At 43.8% G+C, this 21,516-nt stretch overlaps 1 protein-coding gene across 1 annotated transcript in view; it reads left to right on the top strand.

Moving 5' to 3' along the window:
- EVPL (envoplakin) overlaps nt 1-21,096 on the top strand; it is a 239,139-nt gene extending 218,043 nt beyond the window's left edge. The window contains exons 18-23 of the mRNA XM_078654564.1: nt 1,813-2,006; nt 2,472-2,622; nt 10,265-10,348; nt 10,467-10,577; nt 14,179-14,271; nt 16,857-21,096. Of these exons, the coding sequence (XP_078510690.1) occupies nt 1,813-2,006; nt 2,472-2,622; nt 10,265-10,348; nt 10,467-10,577; nt 14,179-14,271; nt 16,857-20,303 (4,080 nt within the window). The 3' untranslated portion in view covers nt 20,304-21,096. The remainder of the gene's footprint in view (nt 1-1,812; nt 2,007-2,471; nt 2,623-10,264; nt 10,349-10,466; nt 10,578-14,178; nt 14,272-16,856) is intronic.
- The last annotated feature ends 420 nt before the right edge of the window (nt 21,097-21,516 follow it).

The raw sequence follows: 21,516 nt of genomic DNA, 5'->3' as shown, positions 1-21,516 counted from the left end.
TAGCCCTCCGCCGCCTGTCCCTATCTATCTTTTATCGTGTCTCAGCGCCAGGATGCCCGTAGGGTTACAGTGCGCTTTATAAATATTAAATACATACATACAAGGCTAAACTCACTAACCAAAAACCACAAAATTAACCAGTAGCCTTGGGTACTGGAAATGTAGTTTATATGCACTACATTTGCCAAAAAGCCTTACATTTACCCGCAATCCTGTATATCCAGTTGACACAGTGGATAATATGGCCTGCTTATGTGCTGTACCCAATCGCCATAGACAAGGCGGCGATTTCTCACGGCATCACCGACAGACCCAGCCATTATTCATGCACTCTCTCTCACTATCCCACCCTCCCTGGTCTTCCTCTTTCTCTGTTAAATCAGCAGTAAAAACATCAATCATTCTGCTCTGAGGTGCGAGGGGGGGGAGTAGACTATTCAGTGAGTGATGGGATTCTGAACTTCGTGTCCTTCATAAAATTACAACTTTCCTTTAAGCAGGCAGTAGGAACCTTCTCATCCATGCTGAAAGCAGTTCAAAGGTTAGCTGTGCATGCCCTGTCACAGTCTCCCGGGAACAGCCTGTGCTCTGCTTGTGTGCGGAATCTTGCACTTGTGCTGCCTGTGTGGTGTGTGAGAGAGAGAGAGAGAGAGAGAGAGAGAGAGAGAGAGAGAGAGAGAGAGAGAGAGAGAGAGAGAGAGAGAGAGAGAGAGAGAGAGAGAGAGAGAGAGAGAGAGAGAGAGAGAGAGAGAGAGAGAGAGAGAGAAGCTACTGCTGCTGATTGGTGTGTGAGGGAGAGAAACTTGTATTATTCCCACCCGTTTTCTGTGTTGTGGGCGAGGAGGTATGCGATGCTGGCGCAGTGAGAGTGTGTATTGTGTGTATGTATGTAAGATCAAACTTGCATTGTTGTTGTTCGTTCTCCATGTTGTGTAGGGGAGGCTTGCACTGCTGCTACATCACTGTATGTGTGTAAGAGAGCAGTTTGCATTGCTCTCTGTTATTTTGTTGCTGCTCATTATAGTGCCAATATCGGCAACAATCCCCATCCCGCCCACAGCAATATCCTGGAGAAATAAACAGACAAGACACCTTCTTTGTGGAGAAAATTGCTGCAGGTTTATTTGCATAACAAATATGCCAACATGGTGGGTTATCTTACGGGCGATTCCAGGGCAGGCAGCCCCTCGCCGCCTGCCCACCTGATGAGCCGATTTACACCGTGGCCTCGGTTTTGTGTGTGTGAGTGGGTGCGCGCGCAAGGGAGAGAGGCTTACACTAGCTGCTGCTCCTTGTACGTGTGACAGAATTTTGAATGGGTTCTGTTATGAACACCTCATCAGAAATAGTAAATGCTAAATAAATTCGATTCGATGTAATAAAGTACAGCCTTTGTTGTTTTTGTGAAGGAAGTTGCTGTCTGTTGGTGGACAGTGTGTATATGGTGAGAGAGTTAACACTGCTGCGAGTTTTACACTGTTAATCCTAGCTGGAAGGGATAACACGTGTGTGTGTCTAGCACATAATTCGACTGTCAGTTCTCTGTCTGTTGTGCGTTCCGCTCCTGACACTACCTATATCTCTATTGTATAGTTTTTATGTGAGATAAGTGCTCTAACTGCTGCTCCAGCCCAAACATTTATTTTGGCAGACTTCTCTTCCCAAGGTGTTCCACCTCACACTCGTTCGCTCCTCCTTTGCGGCCTTTTACCCCTCTAAAGCTTCGCCATCTGTCCCCTCCCCCCCTTTGGGCTCCCTGCCCCGCTAGCTGTCACCCCTGGCTGTGTGTGACGCCCCTCCCTGTGTTCTCAGGCCATGAAGCGCAGACTGGTGGACAGGCAGGATGACCTGCTGAAGGTGAACCGCAGCCTGAAGGACACGGAGATGGCGTGCAGCCCCCTGCAGAACAACTTCCAGGAGTACAGCCCCGACCTGCCCCGGCAGAGGGTCGAGGTGCAGCGGCTGAACGACCGCTACCATGCTGTGGCTGACCAGCTGGACCAAAGGTGAGAGGACCAGTGGAGTAGCTATCAATAGTGCAGCAGGTGCAGTGTCACTGGGGACAAGGGAGGCGAGGGCCTATTGTCTCCTAATTAGTGGCCGTTTTTTCTTTTTTTTTTTTACCAAACCAGGGGTTATGGGGGTCAATACTTTTTTTAGCATTAAGGCCCAAAGCACCCGTGTGAGACCTGGACTGTTCCTATTGCAGCAAAACCAAGATTAATTTGCCTTTGGCTGGTTCTTGTCTGAGATGGTATGGGGGACAAAACAACTATGGACTGGGATGTGACACCAACTAATTACCAATGGCTGAGATTAATTGATTCACACATTCAATCTGTCACTTTTTTGCTTTCCCCATGGCTGGTTTGCTCATCTGCTACAGGCATGAGAGTCTCTTGATGTATTTGTTACTTACAACTTGCATAGGTATATAAATTAATCCCAGCTCCATGCTTTCCTCTCTGAAGGGAAAAGATCCTGAGGGACACCAACCTCAGTTACCAGCAGTTCACATCCTCCAGCGACAACCTGGACAAGTGGCTCAGCAGCCTGCCTAAGAACAAGGTGAACCCCGAGGATGGCCCCAGCCAGATCAACTACAAGCTTCAGTCCGCGAAGGTGAGTCAGGAGGGCCAGAAGACAGCGTGGGTAGGCGACACCTGCTGTTTAAGAGGAAGTGTACATTTTGTGGATTTGTGGAGCGAGAATCCACCTTCAAAAGCAGTGGAACACTCGGCACAGACGTATAATCCAACATGTCTACCACTGGGGTGTGCTTGTGTGTCCAATGCCGGGGTACATAAGGAGACAGGGAAAGTTAGCAAGGAGCTGTATTGTGCTAGTTCTTGGCATGGCTGCAGCCACGGAAAATTACACATTCTACATTCAAGGACAGAGGTCATAATTGATGATTGTGCAGTACACATTCTTATTCACCATAACCGATCAATATAATTTCGTGGAACAATATCGAATAATGTACTGGTTTTTTTTTAGAGTCAATGAAATTAAGATTGAGCATCTGAATTCACGCAGATTGTGAGTGTATTAGATTTTGTGCAAGTAAGCTAGAATGTTCGGCAGATGCGGTCTGAAAAGCCATTTTAGCTCCTTCTTGAATTTCAGGGCGGATGGATAAGTCTAAGAAGGATGGGTAGTGAGTCCAAAAGTGTTGGAGCATACATTGAGCAAGTTGTGTTGCTAATTTTCTCTTTGTAGAACGGGGGCCGTTATATTTTACAAAGGTTTGTTCTCCAGAGTTGAAAAGTTTGTTTGCGAGATATGGCCTGTCATTCTATAGAATTGTATAGTATGGTCTGTCATTGAATAGTATGGTATGGTGTTAATAGTATGGTATGCTATGGCCTGTCATTGTATTGCACAGTAAGGCCTGTCATTATATAACATGTTATGGCCTCTCATACTATAGTATGGCGTGGCATGGTACGTCCTGAAATTGTATGGTATGGTTTGATAGGGTATGGTACGGATTGTCATTGTAAATATGGTACGGCCTATCATTGTATTATAGGGTATGGTGTGGCTTGTTAGTGTATATTGTATTATGGCGAGGCATGGAATCTACTGTCATTGTATAGGATGGTGTGTTTCTGTTTTATGTCTGTTACTTTGAGATACGACGATATTCTTGCTCAGAGAGGTACAGGGTTAAAAAAAAACCTAGTGTTAGACCTTATTTCCGAACCCCAGAAGCATTTAAGAAGAATGAGACTGTTTATACTGTGCATCTCCTCCCCTGCCACATTCAGAGTTGCCTTGATTACTTTTCACTTCGTACCAGCTTGTTTGCTCCATGAACCTCTCCGAGCAGGGGTGGTGGGGGTGACGAGGATGGCCAAATTAACCAGGGCAAAGAACATAGTAAGCCATTCCCTTTCACCTGTATGACCAACTCATGCTTCTAGCAACTATGTATGCTTTTTCTGAAGCGGTAACTTTGCCTTTGTTTTCTGCAGTCTGTTTTCTAACAAGCCTGTCATCGACAGGAATGTAATGATATTAAAAGTTGGGTTGAGTACTAAATGTTGCAAAAGCATCTGCTGCTAGAAAAACGTATTCCTGTAATTGCGCCGTATGGACATGCTTCCATGATTTGGTGAGCAGTCATACAACAGAGAACAATTGTCTACTTTAGAAAAAACGCAGAAACAAATATAGTTACATTTTGGTTTTTGCTGCATCTGAGTTAACCACTGAGGGTTTGTAGTTTACATGTGACTCAGGTTTGGGGAAACAGTGAATGTAACCTCGGTAGGATGAAAAGACCGACTCAGTACTGCCAAATTACAACAAACCTAAGATCTGCAAAATCACACATACATCTGCATTGAGCCGCAGAACAAACCTACCACACCAGCTAGTGCAAGGTTTGCACACAAATTACATAAACTACGTTACCCAGATAACACTTATTTTGTCAGGATGTATATACATTCTAGATAGATTTAGGATGAGATTTACACTCCCACGAGATGTCTGGATCAATTTGAATGTTGGTTCAATGTTTGTTTATAGTGCACGTTACAGGAAACATAGGAAACTTTAGCCTTTACAGGGCAGTACGTACAAAGCAGTAAGTGCAAACTGGACCTACGTAAGTCTCTACCTAATTCGACATTACACAGATTAATTAATTAATTTAATTTCTTATAAAGCGCTAACAATCATCCCAGATAGGATATCACGGCGCTATGATTACTAATGTACATGTGACATAGGTATGAATTTAGTCAAATTATTCAGGATGGGGGAAGAGGAAAGATTTTAGCTGTTTCCTAAATGCCAGGTGGCATTCTGTGAGTCGGAGGGCTATAGGTAGTTCGTTCCATTTGGTAGCAGCGATATGGGAAAAAGCGCGCTCACCCATCCTGGCTCTTTTTACCCGGCAGGTTTTTGCCCGAGCCAAGAATTGGGAGCAGACAATGATCATTGAGACTTATCTATTCCCTAATACATATATAAGAATATACTGGTAATATGTAAACTTACTTATGCTCAGATATGCAATGCAAACAGCTGCAGCTGAGGGATAACCCTGACTTCATGCATATTAAACATACTTAAGAACAACGTTTACACCGGGGCAACAACCCTAAAGGTCAGTGAGACTTAGGTTGTCTGCACGTAAATGACTAGGAAAGTCAGAGTATGGCAGATAAGACAACCAAAGCACAGAGAAATACTGTAATTTGTAACTGTGAGGCAGTGGGGAAAACACATAATTTAACCAAAACAGCAGAATGGTAGGTTCCCCCAAAACTTGTAAAAATGTGCAAGCGCACCAAACAGGCCAACATACCTTACACATCTAAGTCTAAAAAAGTGAAACATTATCAAGAAGGAATCCATAAATAGTAGGTACAAAAAACGCCTTCAACAAAAATAGTAGTAGTAGGCAACGGGAAACATTGTTTACAACGCACGCGTTACAACGCGTGTCATTACAACAAATGTTTTACAACGCGAAATCCATTACAACGCATGTCAATACATCTCATAATCCATTACAACGCATTCCCCAAAGTAACACCCCTGTGGAGTTAGAATAGTAATTGTGTTGTAATGGATTATGCGTTATAACGACATGCGTTGTAATTGATTGTGCAATGTAAAAAATGTGTTGTAATAACATGCGTTGTAACGCGTGTGTTGTAATATTTCATATTCGTAGGCAACATCACAAAATGTTATCTCTACTGTTCAGAAACTGGCTAGCACTGGCTCACCCTGTAATGATGAAATCACTAACAGTTCATTACAAGAAAGAGACCACTAAAGCAAAAAAAACAATGTAAACACGTAGGTAGGTTTGTTTTGCCATTCACACACACCCGGTGATAAAGCGAGAGAAAAGTTCAGCTAGCAGTGTCCGACTGCCTCTTTTAACAAGCATTTGCAATGCAATAGGTCTCGCATTTGCGCGAGTTTAAGCTATTGGCATTGTAAATAACAATGCGTCTTATTTATGTTTCAAAAACCAAAAGATAAATAAAAGGCATTGTAATTTACAATGCCAATAGCTGAAACTCGCGTAAATGCTAGACCTGTTGCATTGCAAAAGCTTGTTTCTGGTGGTGGGCACGGGGTCATTAAGATTAAGTGATTTGCCTGGAATCAAAGGATGTTGAGCTTCCTTGCCGAGACTGGAACCCAGCTTCGACGTCCGCTCTAGCCGGAAATAAAAAACACAAAAACTATCCCTGACCCTTTTTGAATCGTGGTTCTGTAATTCACACGTTGAAGCGTGACAGCTTTCTAGAAATAAACATTTCCCGCCATTTTAAAATACGTGCGGCAGCCTCAGGCTCGTCGGACTGCTCCAGCTAGTCAAATCCTGTCGGTCAGGACGTCACGTGAAGGTACAGTGCTTTTTACCGCCCAAATGACCCAGTTTCTTAGGCTAGTCTGACACGCCCGACTGCAGATAGGTGGGTGGAGTCAACAGTGACAGCGCAGACGCCATATTGAAGAAGGGCAGTTTCAGAGTTCACTGTAAGTATGCCGAAATAAAGGGTTACTAAAAAAAAAAAAAGACAACAAATGTTTACTTGGGACAACACAACTTCTATGTCAATGCAATGCATTTTGCATATTAAAAGTAAATACCTGTAAACAAACACATTCCCGTACAAGGTATCTGCCTGTTGTCTATGGTGCAATAATAGACTTAGCATAATTTGTTTCCATTTAGTGGCTTAAGTGGCGCCCTCCCACTACCTGCTGTCTACAAGAGTTAGAGTTTCAAAATGGCAGACTAGGTCGCACCGCCAGCGGACTGTTCCAACGCAATTCTCTAGAAGTCTCCACGAAGAGACTGGCTTGTGAGCCACTGATTGGCTTGTGCGGGAGGAGACCTAAAGGGAGGGAGGCTTGTGACTTCAGGCCTTTAAACCGGCCGGCTGGGGTGCTGAGCCGTGATTGCGCGCGTGCTGTGGTACTGGAAGTGTTTGCAGAGCAGTTCCACGTCTCGCAAGAAGTGACTGTTAGAGCGCGCGCTACTCGTGCCTCCACCTTTAGCACCCCACAGTACCTGTAGGAGCCACCCAGAGCCTTCGGCTGTAGCCCCCACCCCCAGGAGGAGGTCAATATGAGTTTCATCGTGTGTGCTGAGAGAAACCAGGTACGTGGGGGTCAGGTGGCAGACAGAAAAGACCAGTGAGATGTACGACCCTGGATATCTGTTCCGATTATGGTTTTCGTGCTTTTCCTAGTAGTCGTTAGTCGTTCTGCTAATGTGCACGTCTCCGTGTTTCCGATTCTCCTTGAATGCAAGGCTTGCAAACTGCCTTTTTGCCGGCTGGTACTTTCCAGGATATGTGGCAATATGTTCGCCCTCATCCTGGTTTTGAAATAATGTATTGTGAACTCTCTCTCCCCCCTCCCCTTAATTATATTAGGCTATCATAGGAGATGCTTGGTGGTTTCTTAAAAAATGTAAAGCGTCCCCCCCTCCGTATTCTAATTAATTGTACCTAATTTTAAATGTGATAGACGAGTAGAGGCCAGGGATCACCTCTTATAGCTCATACTTCGTGCAGGCACTGAGCGTCAGATGTGTCTGCAAGCTGTACCGGATAGTTCAGTACAAGTATGCGGACGAGAGCGCGGGAAATCGGGGTGCTTTTTTTTTCTTCTTTTTTTTTTAGGGGTGGGGGGCGTCCTATAGGAATACGCACCACTAAAGAGGTACGCTGTACGGTGCCTCCAGCTACATGTTGGTGAGGTAGGCCTACCTGTTATAAAAAAGCATGTCTTCATTAGCATCCCCAACCTTTAGGCGTTTTGTGTATCTTATGCATGTTCAAGCAGCAGAACTCAGCCAAAAATATTAAACAGCAGCCTTTGTTCGTAACTTATTTTCCAACAATACTACACCCGAGACAGTCAAGATATAGCGCCTTTGCTTTTAACTAGTAGGCAGCCTTGGGCGTATCTTTGCATTTGGCATTATTACACGTGCCATCACTGAAATTCCACTTCTTGAACTTTCGTTTCTTTAAATTAACTAAATGTAGAACGCACCACGCCGCAGTAATTTAAATGTGCACGTAATTAAGCAACACGGTAATTGAAATGTGCACGTACATTAAAGGACTACACTTGCCTAGTTTAATTTGAATTTGCACGTGATTGACTGAATATAGAGACACGTCGCACGGTCTTTTTAATTGCATTACAAACTCTAGCATTTCGTTAAGGCTTTTACTAACTTCTAGACGCATTGCCGCCAGCCACTTTGATTCTAAGTAAAATTAAAACTGACCATGTAGAGCGCGCCCCGCGACGCCAGCCCTTTTAAGCAAAAAACAATAATAGGTATGGCATGGCGCAAAGTATCACAGCGTTACACTATTTAGTAGCAGTTTAACTGGCCGTTTTATTCAAGGCTTCTCACTAAGCAAAAAACCATACATATGGCATGGCGCCAAGTATCACAGCGTTACACTATTTAGCAGCAGTTTAAGAGCCCGTTTTATTCAAGGCTTCTCACTAACTTCCAGACACGTTGACGCCAGCCCCTTTAAACCCCCCCCAAAAAAAAGAAACTGACTATGTAGCGCGCGCCCGGCACTGCACGTTCTACATGAATCACTAACTTCCAGACGCGTTGACGCCAGCCCCTTTAAAAGCGAAACTGACTATGTAGCAAGCGCCCGGCACTGCACGTTCCACATAAATGAAACTGCAACTAATTCAAGCCATGCATGTTACAAGCAGCCAGGGCGCCAAAGCGCGCCCACGAGGTCAAATCTCCGGCAGGAGAAGCGCGTGTCAGTCTGCTGTCCACATTCCCCCAAAAGTGATAACATAAGTTGCTTCGCTCTAGACAGCAAAAGCTTCGCTTTTGCTTTCGTCTAGGCTCGACCTAAAAACTCTAGAGAGGCGCGAGGGACGTGGAAGGTAGCACCAAACAGGGGCAGCCGCACATTTAAGGGATGGGTGGAAGCGGAAAGAATAAATAGTACCGCAGTCACAGCACAAGCAGCGGACAGGCCCTTAAGTTAAGTTAAATCAATCTCGCTTGTTCCATGTTCCACAGAAAGGAACGGAAGTGGATCTTAGCCTGCATTGGCCAATTAGGAGGCAGCATAGAAGAGTGATACTGAAGCCAACAAATAGTAAGCAATGGGCAGACTCTAAGCCCCTTATTGTAAACAATAACTTCTCGCTCGACCTTAAAAGGAGCTCTAAGAGGAGCCAGCACATCATAAAATGGAGGCACACTGTGGGAGCTGGCTACCTACCAGGAATGTGGTAAATTAGAAATACAAGAAAGGCCTGTAGGTATAAACACGGCAATAGTCCTGAGGATAAAATGTCACCGACTGCAAGGTTATTATGGAAATCATTCTTCCAAATAGGGAATGTAAGAAAGAGGAGGGGTGGTTGTTTAATAAAGGGTTTACATATTAGATGCAACAGTTTTACAGACACCTGAATACAATTAAAAAACAGGTCCCAATATCAAATAGACAATAATGTGATTCGACTTAATTACTACTGAAGTGTGTTGTGTAAATTGTTACCGGGGAACTTGTTACCACCTTCCAGCAGGTCTATTGAGTAACACATTTTAGAAAGACCTGAGATATACACACAGGAGCAAGGAGAGTGCAAGAGCAAAGATAGGGCTGAATTGTAAGTAGGGTCACCACAGATGGGCTTAACAGTCCTCAACTCCCACACCACCTAGGTTTGTATTCTTTGAGGTGCCTGAATGAATGCTCGATAAAAGCGGCTGTTTCATGGAGTAGTGCCATGGGATTTCAGTTTTGATCAACACTTTTTACATGCAAATTATATATATATGCTTGCTAGTCTTTGCTGATAATTATGTCTAAATGCTTGCCTTTTGAGAGTTATGGAATACATTCCTTAATTGTTTCTAGGCTGCACTTCCTAGTCCGATTTCTTAGTTATTGCTTTTAGTAATAATGTCATATGCTGTATTTTTTATTGTGCAATTTTCGCTGGATGTAATTTTTAATTTTGCACCTTTTAAAATGTCCGTAGCAACTGTTGCCTGTGTTATTCATTCTAGATGAAAGCATTACATAGAATAGATGACTGGATTGATGCTTAAAGAAGCTTAGGGCCAGATGTATGAACACATTTTCCCATAGGCACTGAGTGGGTAAAACTGTTTGATACATCTGGCCCTTGATCTGTATGGAGCCTTTTAACTTAGGATTCGTCACCGTCCATTTCTAACCTCCACTCTCGTTTCTTTTACCTTCAGCGGCAGGCAGACGATATCCAGAGGAAGGAGCATGACAAGAACACGGTTGTCAAACTCTCGCAGAACATCCAGTCTGCGCTCAATGTACGAACCTCACCACTGCCTCCTCCATTACCTGTTGCCTCTCAGTTCTTCATCCTCTTCCCACATGTGGTCAAGAGCCTTCCTCATGCTGTGATTTGTTTTCTGCTTCTCCGCACAGGACTATGAAAGCCAGGCAGACAGATACCGCTCAACGTTGGACCCTGGCCTAAGTGCTTCAGATCCCAAAAGATCCCGCGTCACCCCACTGCAGGAGAGCATAGATGCCCAGGTGAGACCAGCAGGAGAGGGTAATGGGTATGCAAGCTGTAGTTAAGCTCAACAGACACAAGCCATCGTTTCCCATACTGTGAGTTAAACTCCGATTAGTCATGGATATGTAATATACATTCAAGAGGACTGCGCCCAAGGCAAATTTTCAGGATAGTCAACAATTACACTAGGGGCTAGATGTAGGTAATTCTCATTTACCGACTCTAGAATACCGAATTTTACCAATTCGGTATTCTAGATTCGGTAAATGAGGTGTAGTTAAAAATTCGATATTTTTTACCGAATCTGTAGGATTCGGTAATTACCGATTCTGTAATTGACATTGAATCCTATGGGCCCCAAGGCCCATAGGAATCAATGACAATTACCGAATCGGTAATTACCGATTCGGTAAAAATACCGAATTTGCAAGGGGGACAGGGTGTCACTTTGACACCCTGTTGCACCCCTGATTTTAGCTTGTGTGCCATGTGACACACATACATGCCCTTAGTCATGTATGTGTGCCACATGGCACAGGTGTACATGCACAGATGTGCATGTACACTGGAATTCGTTATTTACCATGCAATAGTATTACATGGTAAATAACGAATCGGTAATGGCCTGTGGCACTGTTTGAAGTCCCACCTACATCTGTATTTACCGATTCGGTAAATTTACTGATTCTGTATTTTACAGAATCGGTAAATTTACCGAATCGGTAAATATACCGATTCTGTACATTAAAGGCCACCTACATGTCAAATCCCAAATACCGGTCGGTAACGTCCGAAATCGGCCGTTACCGACCGGTATTTAGCGACCTACATCTGGCCCTAGGTGTCCAGACCAGCCGCGGTCAGTAGTGGGAGTACCTGCAGGGCGGTGACGTTGGGAGGGGGATGGGCAGGGTGGGCGGTAGTAATCTATGGATCACGGAGCTTTACAGGTAAGTAAACATATAAATAAATAAAAAGAATTTCGTTGCGTGCACTGCATCGCATTTGGGGATGCAGTGCACGCAACAAAATTTGTTTTATTTATTTATATGTTTACTTACCTGTAAAGCTCCGTAATCCATAGATTACTACCCCCCAGCCGGCCCCTCCCCTCCCCACGTCACCGCCGTGCATGTACTCCCACTACTGACCGCGGCTGGACCAAACTAGATCAACTGCAGTCATTTCTGGCTCCGCATATGGGTACCGTTAAGAGTCTGGCAATTAGGAGAGCATGGGTTAGTGTATCAGAAACCAGTTTGGCTATGGAAGGTAAATATGCAGAATTGTTCACTCCTGCTCATTTAAGAGACCTAGCTCTTCAAAAAGTTTTAGTATTTTTTGTCTGAGCCTGAATTAAGGCCAAATTTATCCAGGGTAAAATAAGTCTAAATGGATTATCTACAAACTGCTGCACATTTAACCTTTTGTAGAGTAATGTGGGCCATTGGGTTTGATGAAAAGGCGTAGGAATTTGTCCAACCAATCCAGGTGTAGAACACCCCTTAGAGAATATTCCTGCTTCAAGACGAGATTTACCTCTTCACCTGTCTGATGAACCGCACTTGTGGAAGACTGAAGCTTGTCTGCTTCATATCCAAGTGGCGAGGATCACAGTACTCTTTGCTTGGGGTGGCGTTTCATCTCTAGACATGAAGCCATACAGAAGATGCTGTCTGGATCACAAACACACACAGTCGACCAGCCCGGTGACACGGACTACAACTTTGTTTTGCTATGTTTTTACATTGAACATGGTTGGCATGTTATCTGTGAGGGCTCTGCTGCCTTTCCCCATAGAAAGATAAGGGTTCTGTCACATGAACATGCCTTTTAACTTTAGAATTGACGTTTTCTCGGCTGACCACAGATTGGGTGTTCAGCTCTTAGAAGGGTGCTGGTGAACGGTATTTAGGTGAGTCGCTCGATATTGGTATCTAAATAACCTTAGAGAAGGAGGATTGAACTTTGCGTAAATTCTCTTCTTGACACTGCCATGATCGAAGTTAAACATTATCTGAGATAACAACTTTCTTCAGTTCTTGAAGGTAAGTCTTCGAGTGAAAAAGCAGGTGCATAAGGAAAACCCTGATGAGTTGAGAAAAACACCTAAGGAGGTACTGTAGTTCTTGCCAGGGTTCTGAGTCATTTAAGAGTGCACTTGGAGGCTCAATCATTGGCCGCATGTTGAACTGGTTAAACGTCTAACTCCGGTATCAGTTGAGGCACCGGATTCACTATTACCAGTATTTTCAGTATTGGTTGCAACGCGCCTAATTTCCTCCCAATATCCTTTTGATGTCCCTCCGTGTTGTAGTCTTACCATAGACAGCCCCAGCTGTGTGTCCATTAGACAGCTTTATATTCCATACTCCGCCGAGCCAATTTCTGCTCAGGATTGAATGGATTTCGTGTCAATCTCATTTGGCTTGCTCCTATGTATTGTTTTTCTCCCATTCTGTGTTTGGCCCGCTTACAGGAGCTTGTGTTATTTCACAATCGATAGATCTGTCACTTGCCCTTGCTCCGAACGAAGCATCGCGAACAAGGCCACGTTTAAACACTAGTTAGCTGCATTTGAGTGCCACCTGGTGGTCAGTAGAAAACTGCAACAGAAATGTGGAAGATGCAACAACATTAATCTTGACAGGCATTGAAGCCTATTTTAAACATGCCTCGGCAATGCTAATTGATCACGCTTGTATGTAAAGAAAGGTAAACCTGACCGATTGCCGTTGCCCCTGCTTGTTGTATTTTTTCTTTCCCTTACATTTCCTTTTATGATCATAAGAACGATCAAACAATGAAGGCCTTAACACAGAAATGTGAACCAAAGGTGTTTATAGCCGCTTGCTCTCTAACTATGTCGATGCAAATGTCTGGTAGTTTAAGATGCTCGTATTTTATTGGGATTTCAGTGCAGCTGCACCAGGTGCAGGTAGAACAGTTTAGAAATAGCAAGGGCCGGGCAGGAGTGATGCTCAACCTCTGTGTTAGGGAATAAGGGCAGGCATCCTTCGTGAGGACTGAATGGGCAATTGACCTACAACTTTAAATGCTATTAGAATGCATGCATGACTTTAACAAATATAGCAAGTTATCCTGAGAGAGATGTGTGAAGAGGTGCATAACTCTTAGAATGCCTGGAAAGAAGAGACACATGGGAATTCTCACCTATGCTTTAATGTACGCATACCACACAATCATCCGGTTCTGGTCCTATATTTTTGTTACGTTTTTGGAATCACACAGTCGTATTCTGCAATAGGTTCTTGTTTCTTTTCAAGAAAAATGGTCAAGTCGATCACATTTCTTTTTCAAATACAATTTCAGGAGAGGTGCACACGGTTGAAATTGTAGACCACGTACATTGAGGGAAGACAAAGGGGGTGAGGAGGAAGGTAAACAGAGGTAACAGCAGTAAAATCACTCACAGGTTGCACTAGACTAATTCCAGTCAGACTACAGAAGTACATATTTGAGAGTCGGGATGATGAATCCCATCCAGACATATGTGTGAAAAGTCGTGACCTTGCTTGAATATTGATGTGGCTTTGAGATACATTATTTGTGCTTCAAATGTCCGACTCCTCCATCTCTCTCTTGGTTCATCTGCAGGAAAAGGACCTGGTTAAGCGCTACACAGAGGCTACAGTGGAAAGCAAGCAGCAGATGAACCAGCTGGAGTTCGCCCAGAAGGTGCTGGACAAGGTACATTGTGGAAGTGATCAGATGGACTCCATGGGGAATGGTTGAAGTGGGTGTAAAGATAGTCTGCGATAGGACCTCCAGTGTGATCATGAACCCACCACAGGTGGACCAAGTACTGTGGTTGGTGGTTGGTGTGAGTCGCAGAAATTGTAGGATTCAGTGGGATGCTTAGTGTGGACCATCATTGGAAATACCAAACCAGAGAGGGCATAGGCTTGTAGCCTGGGTAGCCACAGTTTGAACCGAAACAAGGCCCTCCCAGCAACACTCCTTCACTTCTTTAGGCTTAGTTTATACGTTTGCACTAAGGGGATACACACGAAAAAATGTGTGTCTTAAGTGACCACAGGTCCGTGTGTTGGGCATAAAGGTATTTTCTTGGTAAGTTTAAGAACTTTGCCAAGTCACAACACAAACAATAGCAAAAACCAGACTTTGGGAGTCACTGAACAGTAACCTTCTTTCCTGGTCTCATTTAGGAGCTGCTTGTGGGTAAATTCATTGTTTAGCATTATCACGATACCTGTCTGTCCTCTGTGCTGTAGCTCACTCTGCGCTTGAACAGGTGTGCTAGAATGTTAACAACTCCCGATTGAAACATTCTTGCTCAAATCTGGTGTATTCCTGTGGCCTTCTTTCTATATCATGCGTGTCTAATGCAGTTCCTGGAAGGCCAAATGCAGGCAACATTTTCAGGTTCATCATGGAATCCATGCATGAGGTACTTTTAAGATACATTAATTTGTAGTACGTAGATAGTCTGTGCATTTTGCATGGATCCTGCCCTCCTATACTTACGTTCGATACCTCAGACCTATATTCCTTATATCCTGTTGGGAAGAACTATAATTATCAGGTATACTGCTTGCAAGCAATTGTCTAGCCTTGCTGTACAGCTCTAAAGTGCTCTGTTTACAGCAGTATTAATCTGCTGTTGTTGCCGCAGTCATACCCTTCTTTAGTTTCTTCAATATTGCAAAGAGTTTATTGAGTTTTGCAAGAGTCCCGATTGGGGTTTTCTCTATTTTCTGTAACATCTCTGCTATATGCATATTAGAATGGGAATGAGGGTCATGACAAACCTCATACCCGCCTACTCGGTAAAAACAAATCTATTCCTCTTCTCATTCTGGAATAGGCTAGATTCCAGCTTTACATCTAGAAGCCTCCAACTGTTTGTACTCTTCAGTTTAACCTACTGTTACAAATCTAGCAATATGCTGTCCCGTGATTATTTCTTCTACTTCTCCACTACTATGACCCTTCTTACTGTGCTCACAATGGCATTCAGTGCATTCCCCACCAGACCATAAGACATGCGCCACATAGAACTGGATTCAGCATTTCCAATATGGGTGTCAGATTCGTGAGTGGCTTTGAGAATAAGATCACGCTTCGCAGGCCTGCCACAACCTTCACTGACTGCCAGTGAAACGAAGAATTCAGTGCACATCTATCTGCCTCACAGACTTAAACAACACCTTTTTTATTTTGTAAGGGTGAGTTTGGACCAATTAGAAATTTGCTCCTTTCAGAATTCACGCTTCAACCATGCTAGAAGCTGAGGGAGAGTTCTCAGAGCCGTGGCACCCAAGCTATGGAATGACCTCTATCTAAACTACCTTGCTATATTCCTATTTTTTATCATGCACTCTTAAACCTGTTTTTCACATTTCTTCTTTAAAAGGCTATCTTTTGTTCTTATTACGAAGAGGCTTCAAGGAATGTGTGCTTAATAAATAAATAAATAAAAATGAATGTCCCGCCGTGTCTCCTGCTACAACTTAAACCACCACCCAACGGGGCTCATTTGCTTTTTGCAGCCTGCTTCTCACCCTGTTGTGGCCATATGAAAGGAGTTAATACCGCTCTTTTCTGCTCCTGCAATATCCAGCTCTAGGTTGGGTCCACGATCACGAAGATGTTTCAGAAATCTACCCCCAATGCAAGGAATGGCAATGCCAAGGAGGTCTCCAGTAGGATTCCCCTTCGCTCTAGTAGTCAGTGCTGCCTGAAATCTCCTTGAGTAGTCCAAGGGATATTTGTTTCTCATATTTCTATGCCCCTCGGGATCCAAGGACAATGCCCATTTTTCATCTGTTAACGTAGCTGAATCTGGGAGAATAGGATGAAAGCAGTCATCTTGCATAGCAGCCTGGTTACGCCTCTCAATGTGAGATATTTCGGAAATGTAAGTCCATAACAGGTTACTAAAATCTTCAATGCCACCAATTTAACATTCTTCATTGAGGAGTTGCATTAGTATGCTTCATCATAATATATATTGAAATTGTTTGTGTAGTGGCTCTGAGTGGCTTAAGATGTGTGCTAAGGTGAGACTGGAGAACCAATGGTTCTTTATTCAGACTATACTGGTGTGGTGCTTTTTGCCCCTTGGCATCAGGCAGAGTCTTTCTACTGGCCTGTTTCGCAACCTTCTCAAGCCTTTTTGTTTAATAGCCCAGGTAAGACACCCGGTATTGTTGTACAGTGCTTACAGACAGTCTTGCTGTTAAGCGTGCGTTAAATGAATTAACTAGCTAGACTTCTTGGTTTAATCTACCCTATTTTCTGCTATTTTACAGAAAGATGTGCACGATGGTATCCCTATGGAAACACAGCATAGCCTGCGATCTGAAAACACTCTGCGGTCCTCCAGAGAATCCGAGCTCCTGTCCTCACAGCTGGAGGAGGAGAAGATAAAAGTCTCCAGTGTTCAGAAGGAGCTGGAGGAAAACCGGAAGATGCTCCTGATGCTGAAAACCAAGCGCCCTATCGAGAGGCTTGAGGAGAAGGAAGTGGTGCAGTATTACAGAGACCCCAAGAGGGAGAGTGACCTAGCATCACTGAAAAACCAAATTGAGATTGAGTACAGGCAGCGTGAGAATGCACAGTCTGAAATAGAGGTTGTGAACAAAAGAATTGTTCAGCTTGAGAGCCAGAAAAAGACGGTTGAGCTTCCACTGCTAATTAAATCAGTGACACAGATTGAGAAAGACCCAAACCTTGCGAGTCAAGCCAGTAGCCTGACTAAGGAGATCAAGCTACTAAAGGAAGAGAACTCCTCTCTCTCCACCGACCTGGAACGCCTTAAGAGAGAGCTTTATATCCTTGAGCAGAAGCAGCCCAACATTAAGGAGAAGGTAGTGGTGAAAGAGGTGGTGAAGCTAGAACGTGATCCAGAAATGCTCAAGGCTGCACGAACCCTCCAGCTGCAAACAGAAGATGAGTCATTCAGGAGGAAGGCAGCTGAAGACAACATTACAAAAATAAAAAGTCGCATCGCAGAACTAGAAAAGTTGATTGAATCGGTTGAGCCAAAGATTATTGTGAAAGAAGTGAAGAAGGTGGAGCAGGATCCAGAGATGTTGAAAGAGGCTGCAAGGCTGAAGAGCCTTATTGAGGAAGAACGGACCAAAAGCTTGACCATCACTAGGGAGCTGACAGAGATACAAAGCAGTTACACAGTGATACAGAAGAAAAAACCCAAAGTGGAGATCAAAGAAATAGTAAATGAAGTTTTCCATGTAGAACCAGAAACCGAACAGGAGATTATGCGACTGAAAAGGGAGATCCAGGAGACCTCTAGCAAAAGGTCAAACTATGAAAGAGAGATAGATGTATCCCTGTCTCAGGTGAATGTGCTGCGGTCACAGAAGCCAGTCGTTGAGTACAAAGAGATTGTTCAAGAAGTTGTAAAGCTTGAAAAGAGCCCAGAAATCCTTAAAGAAATTGAAAGACTGAAAAGGCAATTGAGCGATTTGGTCACTGCAAGCGCGAAGGCCCAAGACCAAGTGGTTACACTCCGGTCAGAGCGTGAAGAATGGAAGAGGGAGAGATCCAAAGTTGAGACCAAAATGGTTAACAAGGAGGTTATAAAGTATGAAAAGGATCCAGCCTTGGAAAAGGAAGTTGTGTATCTCCGCGACGAGGTACGCAATGTGTCTCAGCAGAGAAGGGAGTTGGAGAATGCAGTCTACGACTTGCAAAACAAGTACATGCTGTTAGAGAGAAGAAAGCCTGAAGAAAAGGTTGTAGTACAGGAGGTGGTTCTCTTACAAAAGGATCCAAAGCTCAGAGAGGAACATAGCCGTTTAAGCAGAAGTTTAGATGAAGAGGTTAACAAAAGACGCCAAATGGAACGCACTGTGAATCAACTTCGAGCTCTGGTGGCTGAAAATGAGAAGATGTTGAATTTCCAAGAGGAGCGAAGCAAGAAACTTGCAGCTGAGCAAGAGCTGCGACAGATAACTCTGAGGATTAAAGAAATTGAAGAAAGCCCAACTCCAGTACAAGAGAAAATAGTCATGGAAGAAGTGGTCAAAATCGAAAAAGATCCTTTTCTGGAGAAATCTGCTAACACACTGCGCCAAGACCTGGACACCGAAAAGAGCAAAATCTTGAACCTGGAAAGGGAGTGTAAGAATTTGCAGGTAAAAATTGACATCTTGTATAGGGAGAAGTCGATTGAGAAGACGGTCTATAAGGAAGTTATTCGGGTGGAGAAGGACCAAGTGTTGGAGAAGGAGCGCTCACAGATTCGAGAACTGTATAACAGAGAGCGAAATGCAAGACAAGATGCAGAAGATGAACTGAGACGTATCAAGGAAAAGCTTGACAGGGCTCAAGCTATGCAAAGATCAGGGTCCAAGGAGGAGGCTGATCTTCAAAAAGCAAGAAACCAAGCCCTCCAGGAGAGGGCCTCCTTGGACAATGAGCTCAATGAGCTGGGCAGGCAGAAGCAGCAGAAGTCTGTCTTTCTGAGCAAAGAATCCCAGTTGCTTACCCAAAGAACAGAGAATGACCGGCAGAAGAAGATGCAACTTTCGCAAGAGCTCTCATCACTGGAGACAGATATCCTCAATGAAAAGGATCAGATTTATGAAAAAGAACGCAATATACGTGATCTCCAAACAAAAGTCAACCGTGAAGAACTGAATCAAGACACACACATGAGGGAGACTAATGTTTCCACTAGAATTTCTATTCTTGACCCAGATACAGGAAAAGATATGTCACCTTTTGAAGCATATCGTCGAGGTATCATAGACCGAAACCAATATATTCAGTTGCAAGAACTGGAGTGTGACTGGGAAGAAGTCAGTACCATGGGGTCAAGTGGAGAGATCTCAGTCCTGCTGGATAAGAAGAGTGGCAAAAAGTATTCTATTGAAGATGCTTTAAGGGCAAAGAAAATCACACATGAGGAATTGCAGATGTACCGAGATGGCAAGATCCCAATATCTGAATTTGCTCTCTTGGTGGCAGGAGAATCAAAGCACCCGGTCTCTATTGGGTCTATTATTGGGTCAAAGTCACCACTGTCATCACCAACAAGTCATCAAAATCAGTCCAGAACTTTCTTCTCTCAAAGTTCTAGCAAGCCTTCCCATGATGACAACTTCCCTATCAGTGGTGTTTATGACACCACCACAGACAGGAAGTTTTCTGTTAGGAACGCACTAGACAGGAACCTGCTGGATCCGATAACTGCTCAAAAGCTGCTTGAGGCACAAGCAGCAACTGGGGGCATTGTGGACATCAGCACAAAGGAACGATACTCTGCTCACAAGGCCCTTGACAAGGGACAGATCGATAATACCAGTATGCAAAAGCTGCTAACTGCACAGAAGGCTTTCACAGGAGTAGAGGACCCAGTGACTAAGAAGAGGTTGTCAGTTGGGGAAGCTGTACAAAAAGGAATGATGTCTAAGGAAAATGCCTTCCCCTATATGCAGGTCCAACACTTAACAGGCGGGCTGATCGATCCCAGGAAAACTGGCCGAATCCCAGTACCAGAGGCATTGGAGATGGGCATGATTGATAGTGACATGGCCAAAAAGCTTCAAGACGATAAAAATTATGACAAGGATCTCACTGACCCTATCACCAAAGAAAAAATTAGTTACAAGGAAGCCATGGCACGCTGCCAGAGAGATCCATTGAGCGGCTTTCTGCTCCTACCTACAGCTTCTGACAGCTACCAGGTGCCCCTCTACCGCCCCAAATCCTCTGGTCTCATCTACAGGTAGAAATCACATTTTGGACATGAGTTTGTATGGGCCCATCACCGGTCTAGGATAACATAAAGCCTTGTTAACTAACTCCAAGCAAGAAATGTAGGACTTTTGTAAAGTTTTGGTGGGCTAAAACCTCAGAGAATTGTCTTTCTGAAGACTTCAGTCTAGCACATACCTGTGGCAAAGAGGCATATTCAAACAGAAAATTGGTTGTTCTCTCAGCTCTGTGCCTTGCTTGGAAGTTTAATTAAAGAATATGTTCCAGTTACATTGGTTCTCCCACATCAGATATTCAATAATTTCCCATTCTTGCAATTCTTCTGTCTGCTGAACAGTTTCAGGGCGCGCTTCCAAAAATGTGTAACTTTTTGTCCTATACAAGACTTTTCAAATAGGAATGGTGCAAGACAGGATGTTCTGAGTAACTCAGTGCATTTAATCGGCTTCTGTGCCTAATCTCCACATAAGGGCCTGCTAGAGATAGTGGCCCACAGAGGTCTTTGGCCTATACACATTACAGTTAGTTGGATTTCGGGTAGGTGCCAGGGTTTAGGGCTCAATTCAGCATTTCCAGTAATTAATGTTACCAACCACTGTTGTTTCAGGGTAGCCGGAGAGTGTATGGAATGATTGATTTCTCTTGGGTGGGATCAGAAGTCTCTGACTTCAATTGTGCTTGGCAAGTTCTTTATATAATAAAAATGCTTTTGGTGCTAACGTCGCTGAATCCCTCCTCACACAGTGGTAAAAAGCACTGTGAATGTGTATCTCTTTCTATGCATACAATAAACAAAACGTGCCACGATTTTTGAAAGGTCATTTTTTTAGAAGAACTTGATGCTAGATATCACTTGCAGCTTTGTTGTCATTTAGCGTATTGGCTTCTACATTCACCGGCCTCTACCTTCACCTCCTTAAGGCTTCCCACAGGTTCTGACTAGTATCATCATTTGTTGCATCACTCTGTATGTCTGCAAGACTCCGTTGAGGAAGTCGCTTATGTTTTTATAGAATTCACTGAAAACGTATTTGTTTAGCAAAAGTTACAAATCAATACATCATAAGTTTCCTCTTACAATCTGCATCGATTTTTGACCATTAGGGAATCCACAAAAATACTCAGTACACATGCAAATCTACACAATTTAAATATTTCCAGGGGTACTCCTGCCACTTTGTATTCACACCAAAACCAACAAATGCTCTGTACGTCGAACATTATAAT

Source organism: Lissotriton helveticus, chromosome 7 (assembly GCF_964261635.1).
Source record: "Lissotriton helveticus chromosome 7, aLisHel1.1, whole genome shotgun sequence".
Taxonomy (NCBI): Eukaryota; Metazoa; Chordata; class Amphibia; order Caudata; family Salamandridae; genus Lissotriton; species Lissotriton helveticus.
The sequence above is the reverse complement of the archived record's forward strand: the minus strand, read 5'-3'. Positions and strand labels throughout refer to the sequence as shown.